We start from the raw sequence: 19,740 nt of genomic DNA, 5'->3' as shown, positions 1-19,740 counted from the left end.
CAAAGGTAGTTGAAGTAATTGCAACAACTACAGAGGAAGTTCTCTTCCTTAGTGTTACTGGCAAGACATTCTCCTGGGTCATTTGCAAAAGAAGGCAAGTTCTTGCCAAATGCATATCTCCAGAGAGTCAGTGTGGCTTACATGTCAGTAGATCTACTCTAGATGTGCCCTTCACACTAAGGCAACTGCAAGAAAAGCATCAAGAACAAAAAAAACCTCTTTACGTGGCCTTCATATATCTTAAAGGCTTTTGACCTGGTCTGGAGCAATGGCCTTTTTCAGTTGCTATAGAGAATTGGTTGCGCCCCAGTCCTTCTCATTCTGGCATGAAGGCTGCAGTCTAGTATGATGGTGATCAGTCTGACTGCTTTAAAATCCAGAGTAGTGTGAAATGGGATGTTTTGGTATTTTGGAACCAGTGCTGTTCCATATAGTCTTCTCTCTGCTGCTTCGCTGTGCTTTCTGATTTAGTAGTGAGGTGTACAAAATGAGATGGAAAACTCTACATTGCATGTCTAAGAGAAAACTCAAAGTAAAACACCTGCTATAAGAGAACTTTTTGTGGATGATAGAGTGCTCATCGAACACAGCAAACAGGAGCTTCAAAAACTTTGCAATAGTTTTGTGCTAGCTTGTTCTGTATTTGGAATAGCTATTGGTAAGGCTAAGATTTTTGTCTTGGGTATTTTTAGTAAAAATCATGGACAGAACATGGGCAATAAACAATAAATCACAGAAGCCAGCAGGTTTAAAACAAAAGGAATAGACAGTAGGTTTAAAACAAATAAAAGGAAGTTCTTCATGCAGCGCACAGTCAACTTGTGGAACTCCTTACCTGAGGAGGTTGTGAAGGCTAGGACTATAACAACGTTTAAAAGAGAACTGGGTAAATTCATGGTGGTTAAGTTCATAAATGGCTATTAGCCAGGATGGGTAAGGAATGGTGCCCCTAGCCTCTGTTTGTCAGAGGATGGAGATGGATCGCAGGAGAGTGATCATTTGATCATTGCCTGTTAGGTTCACTCCCTCTAGGGCACCTGGCTTTGGCCACTGTCGGTAGACAGATACAGGGCTAGATGGACCTTTGGTCTGACCTGGTACGGCCGTTCCTATGTTGTTAAGCCTGAGCCCCAGTGGGGGTAGTGGGGCTGAAGTCACAGAGGTCACGTAAAATCACAGAATCTGTGACCTCCGGGACTGACTCGTAGCCTTTAGCCATTAGTTTTAAGATGAGAGTGATTCTGGTACAAGATGTGTTGACTGCATCAGAAGTTTCAATTGCTAACATCATGCTAGAAGTTGTATACAAGTTCTCCTATTTAGGATTAAGTGTTTTGATTAACTTATCTCTAGATGGAGAGTTTAATTCTTGCATTGGAAAGGCAACTATCACCATTTGGCCAACTGAACAAGAATTGTGAGATAACAAAAAAAACCTAACACCGAACACCAAAAGATAGGGGTTTACCAGATGTGCGTTTTGAGCACGCTGCTGTGTGATTGCAAGACCTGGGTTTCCTAGAGCAGTCATGAGAGAAGGCTAAACATCTTCTACATCTACTGTCTTCACCATGTTCTAACTGTGAAGTGGGAAACCCAGGTTCCTGAAATCAAAATAGTTGAGGGAAAAAAACCTGTCAAGTCATTAGCTCTTTAGATTACTCTTTACTCCATTAGCATAGTCATCTGCACTGGGTGGAATATGGACGTATTCCAAAGGATCTCCTGTATGGAGAACTTGCAGGTGCTCTAATGCCACTGGGCTGACCTAGGTTCAGGTTCAAGGATGTTTGCCAGAGGGACTTGAAAACGTTCAACAGTGACATCTCAAGCTGGGAAGATGCAGCTAGCAACAGGCCACACTGGGAGGCTGTGCTATGTCAGGGAGTCAGAGGCTGAAAAGAGTTGGTTGAGAGGAAAACAAAGAGAGTGAAGAAGAAAGTGAAGCAGGCCTCAAGCACTAGTAATGCGCTGGCTTCATCTTCTGGCTCTGCACCTGCCCTGTTTGTGGCAAGGACCTTTGCTAAATAATTTGACTTTTTAGCCACTTGCAATTCTGCAATGTGACACATGGTCACTGAACTGCTTTGGCACCTACACCATCGTCTTTCAAGAGGGAGAATTGCAACACAGAGTTTATAGATGTTGATAGCACTCAGTTGGGAAAGATTACGAGTTGCTTTCAGTGAGTAGGTTTGTTTTTTTTTATTTTAAGCCTTTGTCATTGTGTATCAAGATAGAGCATAGAATGAAAATATCCAGAGAAGGGCAACAAAAACTGGGTTTACATACAATGGACGTTTAAAAAGGCTAGAGTTAACTAGATTAGAGAGAAGAGCCAAAAGAGAAACTTTTAAGGTTTGAGTGTTCTGGTCTTGCAGTAGGGAGACTATAGTTAAGGTTGTGTCAGACTTATGTTTTACAGGGTCTATAACTCAGTGTTTCACCTTAATGAATGTATGTGTGAAGTGCTCACTATTGTGTGTTTGCATGTTACATTTTTAGAAAACTTGGGAAAACAGGAGCACTAGAAAAGCCTTTTTTTCTACACAGTGAACATTTGGTGCTCCCTGGTCTCAGGAGGAACGGGAATGAAAGTAGAGACTGACGCTGCACGTAAACCACATCCCTCACGGGTGTAGCTTGCTGCGCTGGGAGCCGTGCTCCCAGCTCTGCAGCACTGATTACACTGAGGCTTTACAGCGCTGTATCTTGCAGCACTCAGGGGGGTGTTTTTTCACACCCCTGAGTGCGAAAGTTGCAGCGCTGTAAAGTGCCAGTGTAGCCATGGCCTGAGTTTTGTTAAGTTCCTGCTGTGCTCCTCTGGGTTTGTATTAGTGTATGTTACATTGTTTGCTTTCCTCAGAAAGGGTTACCTGAATATAAGATGCAAAATTCCAGCTCCTTGTAATGTATATTGTTTAGATGTTGCTTTCAATTTAAGAGGTATTGCTTTCTGAATATATACCTTTTTTAAAAAGTGGGAAATCATAGATTTGAGTCACTAATCAGTTTTCTTTCACGCAATTTAAAAATATCATTTGAAAATTACAGTAAAACTACAGTTGTATTAAAAAAACAGGTGTTTGAATACAGTTTATTTTCAATATGGGTTGGCATGGCACTGATTGGCGAAATGTGGAGCTTCACAAAGATAAAGATAATGATAAATTGAAGACAACAGATGTGTAGGTGCTTTATTATTTAAATAGCAATATAAAATGGTTTGTATAAAAAACTAAGGAAATTTGGATAAAAAGCTGTTTAGCCATTGGAACGAGTTACTTAAGGATGCCATGAATTCTGCATCATTTCAGTCTTTAAATTAAGCCAGATGTCTTGCTAAAAGATACACTCTAGATCAAACAAAATTTTGAGCTTGGTGCAGAAATGCTGGGTGCGGTTCTGTGGCCTGAATTATGCAGAAGGTAAGGCTAGATCATAATCTCTTTTAGCCTTATCTTTTTTTTAGCTCAGAAACTGAAGTTGGCACAGAAGTAACAGTGTAACTCACTGTGATCTAAAATCTACTATGGGTATCTGATGACTTCCGGGTGGAGTTCCAGGAGTTGGATGTGAACTAAAAAGCACTAGATGACTTGGTAACTGCTTAATTGAGAGACAGCAAGTATCTCAATCATACTACTAAACTGTGATCAATAGACTCTTGACAGAGAGCTGCTGGCAGAGCCTTCTATATGTTAGCTCCTTTGACTTTGAAGAGGTTGTCTGAGACGATTGGATAGGAGAGGAGGAGTCTGCTACGGAGCACATTTAGGTTATGAACACAGAACTGGGAATCAGCCTAGCAAGATTGTTAGGGGGCTTATTCCTTCACTCTCCTACTTCCTTGGTCCTTCTTGTATGAACAGAGAGTAACAATACCCGAAGTCCAAAGGCACAAACAATTGGATGTTTATTGGGGTGAACTTCCAGCAAGCATGATTCCAGTTTCCTTCCTTGGTGTCCTCCTTCCCAGCTCTGACACCACAGAGCCGTGCCTATGTCCGTGTTCCTGTTCCCATCCCCTGTTTCCATTCCCCCTTTAGCAAAACATGATCCCAATTCCCCCATCCCCAGTCCCTGTTCCCATTCCCCCCTGCTTTCTGATTGACTGCAGACTATATAGTAAAACCTACATTTTGCTTAGCTATTTCTTAACCAATCATTTTACTGAAATTTAACTAACCAATCCTAACATACTGTAACATGGTTATTTAACCAATTATATTTCATTACCTTCATTGGTTTACACCCAACAAAATTAATTATACAGCAGACAGAAACAATCACAGAACCAGACAGAGACCATGCAAATAAACATACAAAACAATACAGAAGTGAGTATTTTACAACTACGTCTATACAGACATAAGGGTTTTTCAGCTGTGTCTATTGGTAAGTGAGTTCTAGCCAGACAGGATGCGATCAAACTAAGTTTCCTTTTACATCTTCTAGGCTCTTCCCTTTCTCTGAAGGTGATAGGAATATCAGGACAGGATTGTATTCCTAATAGCCCAATAGCACCTTATTTCAATGTGACTAGTTTGGAATGTGAGGATGTGACCATACACTTCCCAGTTTATGGCTGCCTAACTACATCTTAGCTGAAGGCCTTAGCCTGTCACAGTAAGAGAAGGCCATTCCACAGACAGTGATATTTGATTCTTTCTTTTATACCTCTATAACTAGCTAAGTGATAAGAATACACCTAAATTCTTAAAGTATAGGCCTTTGCAGACAGGCCTGAATATCTATATACTAACAAAGATAACTTGCATAGTTTTGGTCTAGCAGTTCATCCAGGAGGTTGCTGCATAACCTTAAAACCCTGTTGTGATGCTGCCTTTTAATCAAATTTAAGTTGCAATTTGGAAACACAGCTAATCAAAGTTTTTACAGGTCTGATATTGATTTCCATTACAGCTTTTTGAATTCAGCACTTGAAGATAGTCATATTGATTTTATTAAATAGTATTAAGGGTGCTTGTGCTTAATATTGTGCCTTCTTGTACCCGGATTCTTGTGGAAGATACAACCTTAATTTAATAATATGTTTTGTGATTCTGTACAGACTTCAATAATTGTTATGCTTGGAAATATAAAGTTGAGGGAACTACTAAAAAGGGCATGCATAATTAGAAGAAAACTTCATCTAAAAACCATTTCCAGGGTAGCTTTTTGAGCTGGGGTAAAATGTTCTATTTCTTAAGTGTTACCTGCACACATTTGGGCTCCCAACCTTTTCCCAGTCCATAGGGCTCCAGGCATAACTCAGTTAATTTAGGCGCCCCCATCTTTTTTCCCAAATCGTAGGGCTTCACGTGAAAAGCATCTGTCCTTACCCAATTCGTATGGCCCAGGGTGCAACTATCTTGGTCAATTTAAGTACCCACACCCTTTCCCAATACATAGGGCTCCAGGTGTATACTGCTTCTGCAGGTGTGCAGGACCTTTTACATAACCTCTATTTATTAACAGTCACGAAAACAGATGGCACACACTACACATACAGTGCTCACCACTCCCAATAAGACAGATGAACTTTTCTTGATGGGCAGTCAGGATTAGGTCCATCTTTGGGACTCCAGTTTCTGCACAGTATCATTGGCAGAATGATGAAGTCTGGCAGCTCTGATCTTTGGGGCTGTATCCTGGAGTTGGTTCCCAAAGAACTTCCTTTTGGACCTCAGTTTATATAGTGAAATTTGAGTCTTGTTTAGCTCTACCGTAACCAATCATTATACTAAAATTTTACTAACCAATCCTAACATAGTGTAACAAAATTCTCTAACCAATCCTACCCCACCACCTTAATTAATTTATGCCTAGCAAAATTAATTATGTAACAGACAAACAATTAAAGAACCAGGCAGAGACCATACAGATGAACAATAGGGAAGTGAGGACCCTAATGACAAAACAATAAAAAAATGAGGATTTCACAACCGTTGCCGTGATTTCTTTGACAGACAGGATGCTATCAAACTAATTTTCCTTTAAACCATCTTAAGATCTGTTTCTTTGTCTGGTGATAGTGGGTGCTATTAGGACAGGGTCTCCTCCTTCACAGCCTGTTAATACATTGTTTTAATGTAATTTAGATAGAATGTGAGGATGAGACTTCCTGCTTCTCAGCTAATAGCTGCTGCCTGGCTGCTCTTTTAATCTGGCTGCAGACAAAGGCCTTAGGCTCTAGGCTTTACAGTATGGCTGCAGACAAAGGCCTTATCCTTACAGAAGTAATATAGGCTGAGAAGCCTTTGTCTGACGTTCTTTTTGAAGATCAAACTGAAGTAATGTATATGGTTGGCAAGAAGGGAAATATCTGTAGCATTCTGCTTCTTAATTCCAGTCCAACACATTGTTCTTAAACATGTGACAGAAAACCGATTAGCAACTCATTTAAAATAATTATTTTTGAAAAATCTTTCTTTAAAATATTTTGGACTTGTGTTCAGTCATGTCTTGATTTTTGAAGTAGAGAAATCTTAATTCTGCTTTAAGAAACGTTTCTAATAAATGTTAGTCTTAAATTGATTAATACATATATTTTTTTTTTTGTCCTGTAGTTCTTCTAGCATTGATTGATCGAATGGGAGATGCCAAAGACCAAGTTCGAGAGCAAGCCCAGACTCTTATATTGAAATTAATGGACCAGGTTTCACCACCAATGGTATGACCACTTCTGGAAATTCAAAGTTAAGCTCTGATCTTACAAACATTTACGTGTGATCTTAACTTGAAACACAAGTCATTCCAGTGAAGTCAGTTGTTAAGTGTGTGCGCAAGTTTTAGTTGGATCATTGTTTTAATATGTAATCTATATTGGACTGTTTTGCTTTAGCTGAAGATATAACTCTGACACTAAGCGTACTGTTTTTACATTATATATGTATTATATATAAATCAAAAGCGGATCTTTTCATGTCAAGATGGCAGAAGTATTTAAATTAAACATGGTTGAAATTCCAGATGGGCTTGAATTTTAATTAATACAATGGAAATAAGCTTGACCCTCAACTTTCCCAAAATCAAATTAATTAAAAACCTAGGGTGAATAATACATCCACATCCACATAATGATTATCTTGTGGTTGACACTGGATCACAGCTCAGAAAACCTGGGTTACTGGATCTGTCACATAATTCCTGCCTGACCTTGGGCAAAGCAGTTAATCTCCCTGAGCTTCAGTTCCCCAGTATAAAATGAGTTAAAAATACTTTCCATCTTTTGTCTGTCTTGTTGTTAAGCTATGTCTACAATGCGCACCTTACAGTGGCACGGCTATGTCGCTACAGCCATGTCATTGTAAGGTACACAGTGTAGCCGCTCTTTGTCGGCAGGAGAGCTCTCTCTCTCCGTTGATAAAATAAAACCGCCCCCAACAAGGGGCGGTAGTTTTGTTTTTGGGAGAGCATCACCCACTGACAGAGCACTGTCTACACACGTGCTTTTCATCAGTCAAACTTTTGTTGGTCGGGATGTGTGTGTGGTTTTTTTCACACCCCTGAGCGACAAAAGGGCTACAGATGAAAGTGTAGTGTAGACATAGCCTTAGACTGTCTCTTATTATGTGTTTATGCAGTGCCTAGCACAACGGGACTCTGTTTATGGTTGGGTCTTCTAGGTGGTTCTGTAAGACTCCTATTAATGTAAGTCTGAAAAATGGAAGATTGCCTAATTGGATCTGTTGCTTAAGCAGTATAATTGAGGCGTCTTGGAACAGGGGGAGAGAGCTCAGTGATTTGAGCATTGGCCTGCTAAACCCAGGGTTGTGAGTTCAATCCTTGAGGGAGGTATTTAGACAACTGAGGTACAAATCTGTCTGGGGATTGGTCCTGCTTTGAGCAGGGGGTTGGACTAGGTGACCTCCTGAGGTCCCTTCCAACCCTGATAGTTTATGATTCTGTGATGAATAGTAATGCTATTGTTACTCAACTATTACTAATTCCCTCGCAAGGAAGCCCTCTTTCTAAGTTTAGATATGGAAAATAATAGGGAGACTTTTAATTTTGTAAACCAGAGCAAGGTACTTTAAACCGCTAAAACCTGTGTATGTTTGTTCAGAGATGTGGGAATGAATGTGCAGGGAGCTTGAATCTATAAACCTCATCCACAGCTAGAAAGAACTTTTGAAAAATTGTTTGTGTTACAAAAAGTATTCTAATGTGATTTAAGCAACCCTAAAAATACATAGTTATCTCTCCTGAACTCCTTCCATCCCCTGTCCTCAACCAAAAAGGATTTAGTCACATGGGTTTCTTACTGAGCATTTTATTGCTTCTGTAATAGCCTATTCCTAGGGAACAGTTGAATTGCTTGCTGGTAAACTCCCTTTTCTTACACTGAGATGTTGAGGATGCTTGTTTCTGAAAAGTAAATAAAATACACAAAACCCAAAGGCAATAAAATAGATAACAAAACATGAGAAAGATATAGTAGCATAATTATAAAAATACAGCAAGTAAATGCATGGATGTGGCAAGCCAAATATGAGAACCAGATGCTAACTATTGCTTGAGCAGATTTCTCAGAGACCCATGTGATTGTCTCTTTTTGAAGGGTTGGGTGATAGTGGGGGGGGAGAAAGGGGGTAGTTTAAGTAATCCTAAATTTCTGTTTGAAGATGTTTGTTTTACTACCCACAATCTTGTTACTTCTTTGCCTATTTCTTGTCTCTCTGTCTGGCAAGATGAGTTCCTTATTTTCTCTTTTTTACCTCACAAGATGGGCTAATTGGAGATGCATGTTTTCTTTCTTGCCAGCCTATGCTTTATTGTTCATCTGTGCTGTTTTTGCAAGCAATACTGCTTGTCTTCTCTAGTTTGTTCTCTTTACAATTTATACATTGTAAAATGTAAGATTTTTCAAGCAAAAATTGATTTAAAATTTTTGATTACTATAATCTTTTTAAAGCTACTCTAAAATGTGCTACATAATTATGAACAAGGATGTTATCTAGTGTTTAGTACTTCTTACCCTACGTCTTTTTGATTAGCATTGTTGCTTTCAGTCTTTTTCATAAGACAATACAATTTTAATAGTTTACATAGGTATGCTATAGTGTACTGTTTGGTGTAACTACGCTACATCAGAACTGCGGTACTTGGAGAGGCTAAATTATAGAATGCTGCAAACACTAAAAAATATGCTATTCCTCAGGCAGTGTGCAGCTGTTGCTAGGTTACATTATTCTCAGATGCGTGCTCAATGATAGCAGCATTGCAGCTGAAGGGGCTTGCAGTTTGAGTCCATGTACTTGCTTTTAAATATCACTGGAATTCCAGAGTTTCGTAAGCTCCAAGTTGCAGCATTAACTGTGTGATACAGAGCTCCAGAAGTACTGGGAAATAGAGAATTAAAAAAGATAAAACGAGAAGGGAATGAATAAAAACAGACAAGACACTGAAAAATGACATGCAGGAAAGCAAATGAGGGATTGTTTAGTATAAGAAATAAAAGAAATGGCAAGAGATCAACACAGAAGCATACTGAGAAGCAGAAACCAATGAAATTGGAGTGCAAATAGAACCAGGATAAATGAATGGGGAAAAAATTAAAATATAAAATGAAAGAATACAGAAGAAATTTAATGCAGGAGTAGAAGAATGAGGGCTTGGCTACACTGGAGAGTTACAGTGCTGGTGGTGGCTTTACAGCGCTGTAACTTACTCCCCGTCCACACTGGTAAGGCACATACAGTGCTGTATCTCCCTGGCTACAGCGCAGGCTGTACTCCACCTTGGCCTGGGGAATAATGACTGTAGCGCTGCTCTTGCAGCGCTGAGGTTCCAGTGTAAACAGTGATTAATCTTACTATGCCGTACTGACCTCCGGAACATTCCCATAATGCTTTTTAAGTAAAGATAACACCCTTTGTTTTGTTGTGAACTCAGGGCTCCCGGAGCTGCTTATCTAAAAAACGAACACAGCTACTGTTTGCTCCAGCAGAGGCAGGCAGGGGGATTCCTTTGGAATGTCCACAGCTAGTGTTTGCTTGAGGAGAGAAGCAACCTGGAGAGGGGGAGAGGGGCGTCCATTTTGGAGCAGCTGTTTATCTGGTCTGAAGGCTATTTGCATTTAGTGAATGAGAGAGGGGTAGGAGAAGGGGTCGAAACTTTTAAAATGATTGAAGGTTGGTGCTGTGTATCTTCAAGTCCTTAGAACTTGCAAGGCAGGGTGCTGACACAGTGTCAGCTCCAAAAATCCACTCTCTCTGTCTCCCTCAGGCTCCCTATCACACTTCACCCCACCCCCCTCTTTTGAAAAGCACGTTGCAGCCACTTGAACGCTGGGATAGCTGCCCATAATGTACCACTCCCAACGCCGCTGCAAATGAGGCCAAGCTGCAGCGCTGCTAGCTGTCAGTGTGGCCACACTGCAGCGCTTTCTCTACACAGCTGTACGAAGACAGCTTTAACTCCCAGTGCTGTACAGCTGCAAGTATAGCCAAACCCTGAGGCTATGGCTACACTTACAGTTCTGCAGCGCTGGTAGTTACAGCTGTGTTCGTACAGCTGTGTAGGGCCAGCGCTGCAGTGTGGCCACACTGACAGCTACCAGCGCTGCAGTGTGGCCACATTTGCAGCACTTGCAGCGCTGTTGGGAGTGGTGCATTGTGGGCAGCTATCCCACAGAGCACCTCGTCCCATTTTGGCGCTGTGGCTTGTGGGAAGGGAACGGAAGGGTGCAGGTCTTTCTGCTTCCTGTTCCAACACCCCGTGGTGCTTTGCTACACATTCCGAGCAGTTTGGCGCCATTGTGAGTCTGCAGCACGATTTCTGTTACAAATGGAGCCCGAGCTGCTGAGGACCTTGCTGATGAACGTTGCCAGCACATCACGCATGGCAGTGGAGCTATTCCTTCAGCTGCAAAGTGACAGTGAGGAGTCAGATGATGATATTGATTCGCCTGACGCTGAAGACAGTAAATTGCTTGTGGCAGTAACAGACGTGCTCAGCTCCGTGGAACGGCACCTTTGGGCTCAGGAAACGAGCACTGAGTGGTGGGATCACATTGTCCTGCAAGCCTGGGATGATGAGCAGTGGCTGCAGAACTTTCGGATGAGAAAAGCCACTTTCATGGGACTGTGTGCTGAGCTCGCCCCTACCCTGCGGCGCAGGGACACGAGATTGAGAGCTGCCCTGCCAGTGGAGAAGCGGGTGGCTATTGCAATCTGGAAGCTGGCAACTCCAGACAGCTACCGATCGGTGGCGAACCAGTTTGGAGTGGGAAAGTCGACCGTTGGAATAGTGCTGATGCAAGTTTGCGCAGCCGTTAATCGCACCCTGCTAAGAAGAACTGTGACTCTGGGGAACGTGCAGGACATTGTGGATGGCTTTGCACAAATGGGTTTCCCTAACTGTGGATGGGCAATAGATGGGACGCATATTCCTATTCTGGCATCACCCCACCTGGCATCAGAGTACATTAATCGCAAGGGGTATTTCTCCGTGGTTCTCCAAGCGCTTGTGGATCACCGTGGGTGTTTCACTGACATTTACTCAGGATGGCCTGGAAAGGTGCATGATGCACGCATCTTTCGGAACAGTGCCCTGTTCAGGAAGCTGCAGGCCGGGACTTTTTTCCCAGACCACAAGATCACAGTAGGGGACGTCGAAATGCCCACTGTGATCCTTGGAGACCCCGCTTACTCCTTAATGCCATGGCTCATGAAACCGTATACAGGGAAGCTTGACAGGAGCAAGGACTGGTTCAACTACAGGCTGAGCCGGTGCAGAATGACTGTGGAGTGTGCTTTTGGCCGTTTGAAATCCCACTGGCGTTGTCTTTATGGGAAGCTAGATTTGGGGGAAACAGCATCTCCGCTGTTATATCCGCGTGCTGTACCCTCCATAATATTTGTGAAGGGAAGGGTGAAAGATTCAGTGAGGAATGGACCTCCGAGGTTCGACGCCTAGAGGCTGAATTTGCACAGCCAAAGAGCAGGGCTACTAGAGAGGCCCAGCAAAGGGCTTCAAGGATTAGGGATGCCTTAAGGGAGCAATTTGATGCTGAGAGCCAACAGTAATGTTTGGTGCCTTTGCTGTGCTCGTTTTTCCCTTGGGGTACAGTATTTACCACTTTCTGCAATAATAAAAAACTATTGTAAAAGCCATGAAATCCTTTATTCAAAATACAGTACATAAAAGGGCAGGGGGGTAGGGTGGTGGACTGTACATTCAGAGGTTTGAATATGTCCTGTTTGGATTGCTGTTCAATGTCTGCTGCACTTCAGGATTAATATACTGCAGCGTCATGGGGGTGGAGTGCACAGGGTAAGGATTGTAGTTATCAGGGCTGGTAGGTGATCGTACAGGTGTTGGGGGCAGCTGGGGGTAGTAAGAAACAGGCTGCTGGAGAAGGGTGTTTTGTGCAAATACTGGGGAACAAGAAAGAGAGCTTTGGGAGGGATTTGGGTTACCACGGTACAGATCTGCCTGCATGTCTACGAGAGACTGGAAAGAATCAGTTTGGCGAGCCAGGAGGCTTATCAACTGCTTCGAGGTTTTTCTGGTAGCCAATTCCTTTCTCCTGCTTTCTGTTTGCCTCCACTCATGCATTTTCTCTCTCCATTCCTGCGTCTTCCTACTTTCTCTGGCGTACTGATTCATAACTGCTTTGATCAATTCTTCTTTTGATTTTCGCGGATTTTTCCTCAAGTTCTGCAAGCGACGGGCAGGCGGTGATCCGGCTGCATTATTCAAGGTCACTTAAAAAAACATAGATAGAAACATGTAATACACAGAGGCTACATTGTTTATTATCACACAGTGAAGGAGTTTGTAGAGTTTTCGTAGCATCATTCCCACATACCTAACATAGCACAGAGAGGCCACGGAAGCAAAGGCATGGCGAGCAATGGGATGAGTGTTTCTGCCCCGACTTCACCTGGGAAGGGGAACTGACTGATGGCTCACTGGGGTTTCTCTGCACTGGGTAGAGGTGGGAGCTGGGGGCCTGCACAGGGGACAGGAGGGAACAGGAAGCTGGCCACCTGCAAGGAGGGCGGACCGGGAAGCTGCCGACCTGCGGGGGGGGGGGGGGGGGGGGGGGGGGCGGGAAGCTGGAGGGGGGCGGGAACCTGGCGCCCTGCGCTGAGCAATATCCCTACATTCTCAACAGGGTTTCCTACTGCCAGATATATCACTGCTGCGTGTTGCCTGGGAAGAGAGGGAGGGTCTTCTACAGCAATGTGGATTCCGCCCTGGTCCCTATGCAGCTTGCCTGTGTGCAGCCATGGTCCCCCCACCCCTCGCTGCACAGTGGCTCGGACGAGTTAGCCTGACTGGGACAAGGACCACGGTGTCTCTCCCTATAAACTTGCGCAAGCACATTGCCCACGCTCTGGCTGCAACTTTTCAAGAGATTACCGAGGCCGATTACAGAGATGTGATAGAGCAAATCAATGGGCTATTCCACATTTAGGCATGCATGCAGGCAGCCATAACCCCAGCCCTCCTCTCCCAAAACATAAAATCTGCTTACCCGGAACACGCTTCTCTGCTTCTTCTTCACCAACAAGTTCCAGCTGCTGCGACTGGCTAGCCTCCTCCTGGCTTGAGAAGAGCTCCTGGCTGCATGCCTCCTGGGACTCTGGGGTGTCTCCCTCCACCCCAGTAGCCTCACTCTCCGCTTCCTCTACACCCTCCCCCACTTCTCCCTGCTCTGAACTCTCCATCGTGCTCCTCGGATTGGCAGTGGGGTCACACCCAAGTATGGCATCCAGCTCCTTGTAAAAACGGCAGGTTGTGGGGGCAGCTCCTGAGCGGCGATTTCCCTCACGGGCTTTGCAATAGGCACTGCGCAGCTCCTTTATTTTTACCCTGCACTGCAACGCGTCCCGTTCATGGCCTCTTAGCAGCAAGGACTTTGATATCTGCCCATAGGTATCATAATTTCTCCAGCTGGAGCGCAGCTGTGATTGCACATCTTCCTCACCCCAAACACTGATGAGGTCCTGCAGCTCGGAACTGTTCCATGCTGGGGCTCGTTTGGGGCATGGAGGCATGGTCGCTGATTGATTGATTGATTGCACTCCACACCTGGCTGAGCAAACAGGAAGGGGATTTTTAAAATTCCCGGGGCATTTAAAGGAGGGTCAGCTGAGCCCAGGGCAGTGGAGTGTGAAACGATTACCAGCGTGGCTGAAAAGGTATGCTGGGATACCTCCTTATACCCCGGAGGCCAATAAAAGCGCTGTTGGTGTCCACACCTGATGACCAGCGCTGCATCACCAGCGCTGGAATCGCTATACCCGAGGCAGACCAGGTGTACAGCCAGCGCTGCAGCCAGGGAGTTGCAGCGCTGGCTGTGCTTTGCAAGTGTGGCCACATCCTGAGTTGCAGCGCTGTAACCCCCTCACCAGCTCTGCAACTCTCCATTGTAGCCAAGCCCTGAGTACTGGAAGAGACTAAAAACTGGGAATAGAAGTAGATTTTGATAGGGAAATAAGTAAACTATTGGACAAAATGAATAAAGAAAAACCTTTGCTTAAGTCATAATAGTAAATTTTAAAGTTTTGCTTTGGTTTTGCAGTTGAATTACAGAAGGAAAAATGTTTCAAAATATATAGAATTAGGAGAATGAAATGTTGGGAGTGTATAAAGATAAACTGTTTTAGAAATTTTTCTAGTGTGAGATATTTTCTGTTGCTTAATGTAAATAATCCAATGATGGGGAGACATGGGCGGAGTTGGTTTGTGTTCCATGCTGTAAAGCCTGTTTTAACCCCCCCCCATTTTTGTTCAAAACATTCCTCCATTTTACAAAACAAAACTTCAGCAGAAACTATTGATATAAAAATATTCTGAAGTTTTGATTTCATTATAGAAGGTGAACAGAATTGCATTGTGCTATGAGTAATTCAAAGCAATTGTTTTTGTTTTAATAGTGTATTTGGGACCGTCTTGCTGTTGGTTTTAAACATAAGAACTACCGATCCCGAGAAGGAGTGTGTTTGTGTCTCGTTGCAACCTTAAATATGTGAGCATCTTGTTTTTATGGAGACATAAAATATTAAAGTTAGTACTCTATCCTGCTTATTTCTGAATGACTTTTCCATCTGAATTTAATATTTTAAGATGCTTGATGCATTTAAAAAATGCTCTTACTAAATTGACTGGTCCAGGCTTTCTGGAGTTAGCTGAAAGAATGTTCTTTTGGCACGCGTGTGTGTACACACACACACACACACACTTTCATGTGTGTAACCAGTGTGCCAAGAGTTGGGGATCCATGAAAATGTTTACTTTAGCGATGCTAAGCTACAAAATAAAACTTCTGTTTTAGTGTGGAAAAAGTGTTTTTCTCTTGATTGATTTTATTTTGTTTTTAGTTATGGTGCACAACCATTAATCCTCAGCAAGTTGGTACCACACTTATGTATCTTATCTGGAGACTCCAATAGTCAGGTAAGTGTTTTATTGCTATATATTACTTGTACAGTGTTCATTTTGATATTTAAAAAATTGTGAATTGATGTTATGTCCTTAAAGAAAAACCTTCATAAATCTTTTTTATGCTGTCTTTTAATTCCACCTATTCAAGCCTTACCTGTTGGCTTTTTCTCCCTGAGCCTTATGTGTTGCCAGATGGACACAGTGTTGTGGGGAAACAGTTATAGTGTGTCTGCCTGAGTGGGGCGTGTTTGCTCTCTCATCTCATTTGTTTCCTGTCTCCAGCAGCTTAAATCAAATCACTGTCTGATAGTCATTTTCTTTGGAACATATTCAGAGAAAAGCAACAAAAATAGTTGAATGACAGGAAGGATTAACCTCAGACAGAAGATTAAAATGAAATTTGTATAGCTTGACCAATTGACTAAGGAAGCATAGCAAGTACAAAATGAACCCATCTTGCAGGATGCAGACAGGTGAGGCGAGATATTTAGGGAAGTACAAGGACTATAGGTAAGGCTAAGATTTTGTCATGGTTATTTTTAGTAAAAGTCATGGACATGTCACGGGTAATGAACAAAAATTCACAGAAGCTGAGACCTGTCTGTGACTTTTGCTGCTGAGGCTCCATGTTTTCCCCAGCTGGAAGTTGCAGGGAGGCCCCCCTCCACCCACAGCGGCTGGGAACTGCAGGGTGACCATATTTCCCAAAGAGAAAACGGGACACCTCCAGCCGCTCTCCTGAGGCGTCCCCCTCCCTTTGCGAGGCTGTAGCTCATCGCTGGAACCTTGAGAAAGGGCCCCCTCAGGAGTATGCCACCTGCCGCTGGAACCTTGTAGGGGGCCCCCTGTTGCCTGTCATTGCCGTCGCCTGCCACTGGAACCTTGCCAGGGCCCAGCTCACGGCCATCTCCAGAATCCTTCAGCCCCTGGGGCTGAAGCAGAGATTTGTTGCCGAGATCTCTGAAGTCGCAGATTCCACAACCTCCATGACATAAACATAGCCTTAACTATAGCTAGTAATGAGATGAAGTTAAGCAAAGAGATTGCTAAAATGAAAGTGAGGAGAAAATTTCTGAGTGATAACATCTGCACTGTCGAATAGCCTTCAGAAGGAAGTGGTTGGAGCCCCACTTGTGGTTTGTTTAAAATGGGACTTGACAGAGCACTAGAAAATACAGTAAGGGGGAAAAAAGGTTTTGTTGGGATATGGACTAGATAACAGGTCTTCCATCTAAATTATATGCTTCTGCTTTCAATTAGGCTAGATCCCTGTCTCCTTAATAGCATAGGGAATTGTTTTCAAGTCTGAAAGAAGCTCTGGCATTTTGTGGCTCACTTTTTTCTTTTCGTTCGTTTTTTTTTTTTTTTTTTTTTTTTTTTTAAACAAGTCATGGTATGGGACATATCTTAATAAAGTGAATATGTTGTGGACCACCTGCTTCTCTGTTCACAGATCAGTAGCTTTCCTGAACCAAGTACATTAATACTTTACATGGAATAGTAATATTAAGGAATTCTGATTTAGCTGTCTTTAATATGATAGGTATGATGTAGTTTTTGGAGATACTCTTTCTTCTTTCTCTTCCCCCACTCCTTTTCTGCATATATTTCTCTACTGGCTGGTCCCCATATTCTTTCCCTACCTGTGATTCTTTGTAGTAGTGCTCTTGCTTGTTTCTGTCTGCTTTTTGAGGCAGCTGGGTTCTTTTTACAGTGAAAAGCACAACTGGATTAGAAGCAGCTGGAACCAGAGGAACCAGCACTATTTGATCAGAATATATGGAATAACGTTTGAGATTGTTGATCTAGTGTAGTAGGACTCTGAAAAAATTAACAACCTGCCTCCACCCCTGGTTTGATCTCTGTCATCCCCTCCATGTTTCAGTTTGTAGTGTCGCTGAGATGGCCACCTCCCCAGTGCCCGCTCTTTGCTAGAGATCATTCAGCAGGTGGACCTGCCTCAGTCTCCTGCTTTACCTTCTCCCTTTCAAGGGGGTTCTTGGCTTTTGAGAGTCCAGTGAAACAATCCTGCTTAGGGTATGGTTTATTAACTTAGAGTTCAAAACTGAACACAGAAGCCTTCCCCCAGCTTTAAGCTGGCCACAGCCTCAAACTCCCCGGGTTCTCAGGGTCCTTCCTTCCTTAGCAGGCTACTTCCAGCCGCAACAGCCCCCCAAATAACTGAAGCAACTTCCCTGGTCTCAAGAGCTTCTCTCAGGAGCCTTTCTCACTCTTTTTATAGTCTTTCTACAGCTTTCTGAGCATTCGCCCTTCTTTGCTGTTTACTGCTGCTCTTTATAGGAGAATCAACTTCTTCATTCTCAGTTGGTTCTACTAATTAACCCCAGACTGCATCCCAGGTGTGGTAGGCTAATTGAATGGGGAATGGCTAGAAAGGTCCTTGAAATAACTTTTTGTTACCCATCTCTTCCATCCTTTCTTCCAACTATTTGTGAGGTAAACCTGCATGTTGGGTTGTCGTAGGGGCACTAGAAGATTGGTTATTCATTGTGTTATGTCAAATATAATCTTCTATAATTTAACAAAAACTCTTAATTAAATATGCATTCACAGGTGAGAGATGCTGCATTATTGGCAATTGTGGAGATTTATAGACATGTAGGAGAGAAAGTAAGAGCTGACCTTAATAAGAGGGGAATTCCCTCTGCAAGGTAAGTCATTATTTAATTTTACCACTTAACCATTTTGATCAGTGCCTAGAATGCATTAAAATCCTGCTACTGTTAAATATGCAATGCCATTTTTATACCATCTGTCAATTCCTTTTGTTTATATTATAACTTCATTGCTGTTTCTAATTCTGCTTGTTATGTAACAAATTATATATAACCAGAATTGAAAACTCCTTACTTCATCTTTTCTGCTGGAAGATGCATGGGCTATATGCAGCTTTACCTCCAAGAATCAAATCAGATTTTTTTTTTAAAGTAGACCTGGGCAAATAACGGGGAAAAAATCCTGTAATGTAATAATAATAAAAAAAAGTAATTAACTTTGAACAAATTATTCAAATATATTGTGTCCAACTGTAGATTTTTGTGACTAGGTAGGGGGGTGTGTGTGTGTGGGAGAGAGAGAGACATTATTTATTGGAAAATATTTGGAAATCATCCAGTAGCCTATTCTGCAAATGTTATTTAACTTGCTCTAATTCTAATAATATTAGTAGAAGGATTTCTTTCTTAGGGATCAAGAGTACAAAAGCTGGAGAGATTTGAAAGAGTTGCTCAATTCATATTCCCAAACAATTCAAGAGTTGATATTAAACTATCCAAAGTCTCAGCTTGTCTACACCAGATAATTGGAGTAGGTAGGCGCAAGACATGGCTCAACTAAACCCTTTCCTGTGTCAAGACAGGATTCAAGGCATCCCCATTCTGATAGAAAGCATAAGTTAATAGGTGACAGTTAAGACCATGCTGCAAATGGTGGATCTGATTACTGCAACTATATTCCTAGTACGCATCTCCTCCACATCTTCATGTGAGGCAACCTCAGTGGACCTTAAGGTCCAAGTGAAAGCAAACATCAAAGGGACTTACATTTTATCTGGATAATAAATTTATCTTTTGGTCTCTCTATCCTGATGACAGTCCAGGGACAAACTGCAGTTAGGCATGTATTCCTAAATTTCTACCATGTAAATCGTAGTGACAATGGTTGTGTCCATTCTGAAATGCGTAAACCACACACGAATATTCCACTCTTAAGGAACTTGGGTTCTCCAGGAGCAGCATCTGGCTGTAAATGTACCTGAGATGGGTGGATGCATGTAGGACCAACAGCTTCCTGTTTTCTCAAAAGGTTTTCCTGGTTCAAACAGGCAGTCGGACCATCATGTTTTGCAAAAACAAGCAGAGATGTACTGGTGCTTGTTATGAAGCCCTTGAGGGGAGGGAAGTTGGTTCTGTCCCACAAAACATTTTACAACCATTCTGTACCTGTCGTGCAAGGAGAATACAGTAATAGACTGAGTTTATCCTGGGAATAAGCTCTTGCAAGTGGCTCTGGATCAAGTCTGGATAGACTTATAGACTTTAAGGTCAGAAGGCACCATTATGATCGTCTAGTCTGACCTCCTGCACAATGCAGGCCGCAGAATCTCACCCATCCACTTCTATAACAAACCCCTAACCTATGTCTGAGTTACTGAAGTGCTCAAATTGTGGTTTGAAGATCTCAAGTTGCAGAGAATCCACCAGCAAGTGACCCGTGCCCCATGCTGCAGAGGAAGGCAAAAAACCTCCAGGGCCTCTGCCAATCGGCCCTGGAGGAAAATTCCTTCCCGACCCCAAATATGGTGATCACCTAAAC

At 42.7% G+C, this 19,740-nt stretch overlaps 1 protein-coding gene across 15 annotated transcripts in view; it reads left to right on the top strand.

Moving 5' to 3' along the window:
* LOC127043791 (CLIP-associating protein 2-like) overlaps positions 1 to 19,740 on the top strand; it is a 197,330-nt gene that overhangs the window by 24,491 nt on the left and 153,099 nt on the right. For all 15 annotated transcript variants that reach the window (XM_050937913.1, XM_050937900.1, XM_050937899.1 and 12 more), the window contains exons 3-6: positions 6,573 to 6,676; positions 14,898 to 14,989; positions 15,342 to 15,417; positions 17,980 to 18,077. In XM_050937913.1, coding sequence (XP_050793870.1) covers positions 6,573 to 6,676; positions 14,898 to 14,989; positions 15,342 to 15,417; positions 17,980 to 18,077 — 370 coding nt within the window. The remainder of the gene's footprint in view (positions 1 to 6,572; positions 6,677 to 14,897; positions 14,990 to 15,341; positions 15,418 to 17,979; positions 18,078 to 19,740) is intronic.

Source organism: Gopherus flavomarginatus, chromosome 2 (genome assembly GCF_025201925.1).
Source record: "Gopherus flavomarginatus isolate rGopFla2 chromosome 2, rGopFla2.mat.asm, whole genome shotgun sequence".
Lineage (NCBI taxonomy): Eukaryota > Metazoa > Chordata > Testudines > Testudinidae > Gopherus > Gopherus flavomarginatus.
The sequence above is the reverse complement of the archived record's forward strand: the minus strand, read 5'-3'. Positions and strand labels throughout refer to the sequence as shown.